General features: G+C 44.5%; 1 protein-coding gene across 1 annotated transcript in view; it reads left to right on the top strand.

The window, feature by feature from the left end:
• Positions 1 to 556: 556 nt before the first annotated feature.
• The window catches only part of cmtm4 (CKLF-like MARVEL transmembrane domain containing 4), a 29,806-nt gene continuing 24,377 nt past the window's right edge, over positions 557 to 5,985 (top strand). Inside the window, exon 1 of the mRNA XM_076286656.1 lies at positions 557 to 1,830. Coding sequence (XP_076142771.1) covers positions 1,645 to 1,830 — 186 coding nt within the window. The 5' untranslated portion in view covers positions 557 to 1,644. The remainder of the gene's footprint in view (positions 1,831 to 5,985) is intronic.

Here is a 5,985-nt window from a genome sequence, read left to right as displayed (position 1 = left end):
GACTGTTTCTCAGTGTGTTAATGTCATTGTTGTGTGTTAATGTCATTGTTCAAGATGGTCGAGGTATTAACTGAATATAGAGGATGATCATAGTAAGTTTTGCCTTAAGAGGCATTTCATGGTATTATGGTAAGGCTCAATTGAGCCCAGATAGAAATGTAATGTCCTCGGTTGGGAAATGATTGCTGAGCTTCCGGTAAGGACGGCTACCTAGAGAGCTGGTTAATTATGAAAATCTGGGTTTATTGAGCAACCTGACAACTTTTAGAAAGAAAGAGAGCTAAAAAAAAACCTTGTCTTAGTATGGTTTGGTGCTGCAGCCCACTTCAACATGCCAATGGAGACTCTAGACAGGATTGCTGATTATAATAACCCTCCCCAGTAGAGGGCAGTATGAGTTTCCTGCCAGCATCTGCCCATCACTGGATATCGCATTAGCAACAACCATGCAAGTAAACAACTAAGAGACAAACAGACTTCTGTAGATAAACTACTAGGTGGTAAATAGACCTATTTAGGTAAACCCGAACGTGAATTAGAGGTTGTTTGTACATCAATGATACTAAACAATACAAAGTTTCATCATATTTTAAGGTTCTACTTTCAGTAATATTAATATAGGGAGATATGTGTATTTTATTAGTTAATGTAAATTTGTAGAATGACATGAAAAGTATTCTAAATGTGCAGGCCTACTTGTACGCAAATGTATGTGTAGGCACGGTGTTCTCGTGCGTAAAAATTGTGATGGTGTTGGTTCGATAGCTGAAATTTGAAGCTACATGCCTACCTGCCCAGGCATCACGAGGACACACCTGTGTTGCACGTCACCATAGAGATTGGTCTAGCTCTCGGACGCTCGAAGCTGATTGAAACCTTCTCCAACAATACCATATTGTCCGACATAGAGAAAGCTCGTTCGCCCAACTATCCTATGCCTTGCCATTCTCTGAACGAAAACACACACGCAAGAACCATCTGTTGGATTCACGGATACGATGGGCTGTGGCTTCGCTGAACAGACTGTGTTCACTGGGTGAACATTGTTCGACTTTTTGAAGCATTTTCACCTAGAGGAATGACCAGTTTCGAGGGCGGAGACTAGCAAACAACAACATTGTGTTGTACATCTCTTTTGGACGACAAGCTAACATGGCTTGACGAAACCAAGCTAAAACTATCGTTCAGGCCGTTTTGGATGTTTATGCTTTTGCGTGAAAGGCGCACACAACGAGGAACCATGGAGCTTGCTTGCCAACTCCCTAAAATGAATAGGTGCTGAGGACTGTGCAGAACAAACCAAATTCATTCCATCATATCCTGACGAACCTCACTGCGCGCTGTCCTCAAAATATCTACGCATGTGAGACAATTTGTCGTTATCGAACATTTATGGAACATTACAATACCATTCTCCTGCAAAGAAATCGTAACGTAGACCCATGTGGGTACAGTAGCCAGCGTGTTGTAGCCTACATTCCAGAAGCGGTTTATTGTAGCCTGTAGCTTACAGCGAGCGTGTCGACATTAAAAACCGGAAAGTCTAACTTAGTGTTCGGATTTTCATTTTGAGAACGAAAGATTCGTATCCATATAAAGTTATTCTTTAAGTCCGTGATCGCGGAGGACGAACAAAAGGGAAACATGAGGAATACCGAGGAGACGGACGGCTTTGATGGCGAGGCCTCCAATACTTCCATGATCTCGGGTGCAAGTAGCCCGTACCAGCCGACTACGGAGCCCGTACACGCCAGAAATGTACTGGGAGGCATCAGGTGTGACATAGAGTACCTGAGGTCGCACTTCGGCATTTTAAAAATCATCGAAGTGGTAAGTTGCACGCACCTGGTCACTGCTGTATAAAATCTGCTCAGTTTTTTTTGTGTTTTTTTTTTGCTATTAGGAATCAGTCGTTGAATAATATTTATTGTGGACGAATCAATTAATCAAGGAAATGGACAATCTTATTATTATTATTATTATTTTGCATGGTAGGCAAATTGATTATCAGGTTAGTGTCACTCAACGCTCTCTGCAGTAGCCTATAGCTGTCAGTCAGGAGCTTCTGTTTCATTTCTGATAACTTGTCAAGAGAATCATGGACAGGAACCGTGTTTTTCCGTGTGGGACTGATGCCAAATGTCTCCAAGGCCCAATTTGTGTGAAACAAATTACGTTTGGCACTTACGTTTCCCGTCTAGATGTGACCAAAATGCATTAGAGTCAAAATTAACGAAACGATATTCAGATTTCGAGATAGATTTCCATCTCTGGAATTTCAGGCACCACCCTGAATGTCCCATCTCCCTAAAAGCCTAAGCAGTGGAGTTTTGGAGCAACGGCCGAGTGTTCTTCGCATAAACAGCGCATAAACCAGGATGATACTTCCCCTTGGTCGCTTGCCGATAGGCGTTGCAATCTCTGGAATGCAACTGTTGAATAGAACGATTTGGCCCGTGTGTGTGTGATAGAGAGAGAGAGAGTGCGTGTGTGTGTGTGTGTGTCAGAGAGAAAGAGATGGACATACCGAATCTGAGATGTATCTCTGCATACAGTCTATGGAAATGACCTTGTCCATGTTGGCTTTCTAGTGCCATGTTGTCAGTCCACCCATGTGTGGTCAGTTGGCTTGTCCTCTGTTGCCGAGCAGCAGTTCTACAGCCATACGTCCATAGTAAATTAATGGAATGTTTGCAGCGAGGGAAGACAAGGTCTTTTCCACCACATAAGAGAGCATGTTTCAACTAAATAAGATATATCTAACATACTTTTCCCAAATCCTGTTGCTTGTCCCTGTTCTGGGAGGTATAAGAAGTTTAAAAATGCAGTGCATTTCGGAAGTCAACTCAATTGTCCTAAAATAATCAAAAAGAAAGACAGAAAGTTGAAGCAAATAAAGTGCTAAACAGGAAGGCAGTATGGACATATTTGTCCTTGAGGAGGGCACACACACACACACATACCGAGGTTGAACATGGCCGCCTTTTCTTTTCGTTCGTCTGCACTTACCTGGGCAAGGTGAGAGCATGCAGCATGTTCCATGCGGGCGCAGGTATGAGGTCACTGGGAACACAGCTGTTTGTGTAGGACCAGCTCCCAGCCCCGGGGAGAGAGACAGTGGGGGTTTGTGAGGGAAGGGGGCAGGAAGGCTGTGAGCTCAGGGAGGACTCTTCTTCAGTTCTTGGGACTGAGAGAAAGAGTCCGGCCCGCAGATATCACCTCACACACACCTGGCATGTTTATACAGGGGAAAGGAGGATGTGGAGGCGGATGACTTGAAAAGTGTGTGTGTGTGTGTGTGTGTGAGAGAGATATTCTGAGAGTGCGTGCTACAGTATGCATTCGTGTGAGTGAATATGCTTTAGTGTTTGTGTGTGTTTGTATAAGAGAGAGGGAGAGTATGTGTTTGTTTTTACATTATGCATACACACTTCTGAGTACTTGCATGCATACATGCATGTGTGTGAATCAAGGTGTGAATAGGGTAGCTGGTGAATCTGCTTTGTGGAGCTGCGTGGCCTTTTGAATGGATGAGCCGCATTCCTGTCCCTGATTGGCCTAATAGCACACCGCCCGCCTAGGGCCGCCCTGACCTGATCAGAGCTTACATAAGATAAAACGGGGTTGAACTCAACTCGGCTAACTTGAAAGCAAACAGGAAATTCATTTAAGAACCACGGCTGGCCCACACCTTCTGAAGTGCCTCCAGAGACCGATTGTCCTGGACTCCAGAGAGGTGGGCACTATGCGCCGGGCGGTGCGGTGAAGCCTGCCGTGTTTGGAAACCCGGGCTCATAAAAAAAGAACCTGCTTAGTCAGTGTCTTGGGTCCATGACCCTTGTGCGTCTCTGGTTTACACGTTAACAGCAGAGTGCCCGCTGTGGTTAGACTATCCAACATCGCCACGCACATAGCTATTAGTCATCAACTCGGTCTGTCAGAGGCTAGTTAGAGCCACTGAACTGTCTTCCTTTCACGCTGGCTTCAGTGTGCGGATCTGACACCATGAAATTCCAGTCCAGGACGAGATATCCTCCTCCTCCTCCTCCTCCTCCTCCTCCTCCACTCTCCTCTTTCATTCATGCTGTTCTTTCCTTTCCCGCTCCATTCTGCTGATAAGGTGGCCTTTATGTGCAAACGCGCACATGGCTTTACAGGTTGGTTTTCACTGAGCATTCAAATCATATGGAAAGAGCTGGCTGGCATTGTGAAGGAAGTAACATGTTTCTGTTAGAACCTTTTCCTCTTCTTTTGTTCTTTTGTGACGATGGCCGTTAGTACTACATGTGTCTTTGGCTCAGCCAAGCCAAGTGGTCCCCCTCACCTTTCCCCCTGCCAATGATTTACCTGAGGCCTCGACAGGATGCTGGGAAGTCTGTTTTACTGTTTAAGCTCTAGCAGGGTGACCCCCCCCCCCCCCCACACACACACACACACACACCCCGGTACTTGGCTAGATTCAGGGGTGTTGTACATGCTCAGATTCTGGACACAGTTTTTCTCATTAGGGGGAGAGGAGAGGGGCCTCCATCCTCATTCTCATCACACACCGCTACACACCCTCTGCTCTCCTCGCACTCAGGGTTTGGCCCTTCACTCCGACTCGGGTTAATGCCTAATCTAAAAGCTTGGCCAACAGCACTTCCATTTGTAATTTTTTCAGAAATGTACTGATAGGCTTGTGCTGTGGTGATAGACTATTTGTCCTTGCCAGGCAGTTATAAAAGTGAAAAGATTTTTTGAAAACCTGTTGTAATTACATTGTATTAATTGATTTTCATATGTCATCATAGTCCTGAAGCCTTAGTTTGTGTCGCCCCATTTACCAGCAGTTGGTAGGTAAATGAGAAAAGCATATATTAATCAGTGTTGGAATCATAAACAAATAAAAGGAATGCATTCATGACGCAGGGATGTATCCATGGAGATGACATTTCATCGAGTGAGTGGTCTTGCTGGAGTGTATTCCCTAGTGACTCTGGAGGACCCTTAAAAGGCCACTGTGTGTGTCACCACACCCTACAGCTGACTGTTACATAACCCCCCACAAAGCAGAATATTGAAAGAAGGGGGCACCAAGGCCACCGTGGCCTGTAAACCTATGATTTTCAAAGGGGCTTCAGGGCCAACGCAAGGGGCTACCACGGCCGTCGTGGCCGCCGTGAAATTCCTACCCTGCCAGTGACAGAATAAGTATTAAGCATAATATTAAACATTATAAATGTATGAAGCATAATATTAAACATTATAAATGTATGAAGCATAATATTAAACATTATAAATGTATGAAGCATAATATTAAACTCACCGCTCTGTATCCGTCGTCTTCTTCTGTCCCCACAATAACTTTTCATTTGAGACTTTTTCGTCTGACTCTGTTTTTTCTGACAGCGTTTTTTCTGAGACCTGATTTTCTGAGACCTGACTCCACTTTTTCTGACAGTGTTTTTTCTGAGATCTGACTCCACTTTTTCTGAGGCAGTTTGGTTTGAAGCAGTTTTATCTGAGGATGACAGAGGTTTTTCTTAAGCTGAGGCAGTTTTGTCTGAAGATGACAGAAGTTTTTCTGAAGCTGAGGCAGTTTTGTCTGAAAATGACAAATGTTTTTCTAAACCTGACACCTGAGTCTGGTTTTTCTGACGCTGAGGCAGTTTTGTCTGAAGATGACAGAGGTTTTTCTGACGCTGATGCAGTTTTGTCTGAAGATGACAGGTTTTTCTGACGCTGAGGCTGTTTTGTCTGAAGATGACCGATGTTTTTCTGAGTCTGACACCTGAGTCTGAGGATGTCCTAAAATGAACACCGTACTGGACGTTGATGAGACAGCCTCGGCCTTAGAATCTCCCCACCGTTTTGCATTAACGAAAAAAAAAATCAAATGTTTCCAGGGAGTTGGGAGCTGTATGAAGTTGTTCCATTCCAGGGCAAATGTGTCAACTGGCCTGCTAACAGAAATGTGGCTCTTTTCTCGGTGTGAGTGTGTTT

The sequence above is a fragment of the Alosa pseudoharengus genome, unplaced genomic scaffold (assembly GCF_046254945.1).
Source record: "Alosa pseudoharengus isolate Yale_2024_CS ecotype anadromous, Long Island Sound unplaced genomic scaffold, YU_APseudo_1.1 YU_APseudo_1.1_scf_16, whole genome shotgun sequence".
Lineage (NCBI taxonomy): Eukaryota > Metazoa > Chordata > Actinopteri > Clupeiformes > Clupeidae > Alosa > Alosa pseudoharengus.
This window is presented reverse-complemented; position numbering and strand designations above follow the sequence as displayed.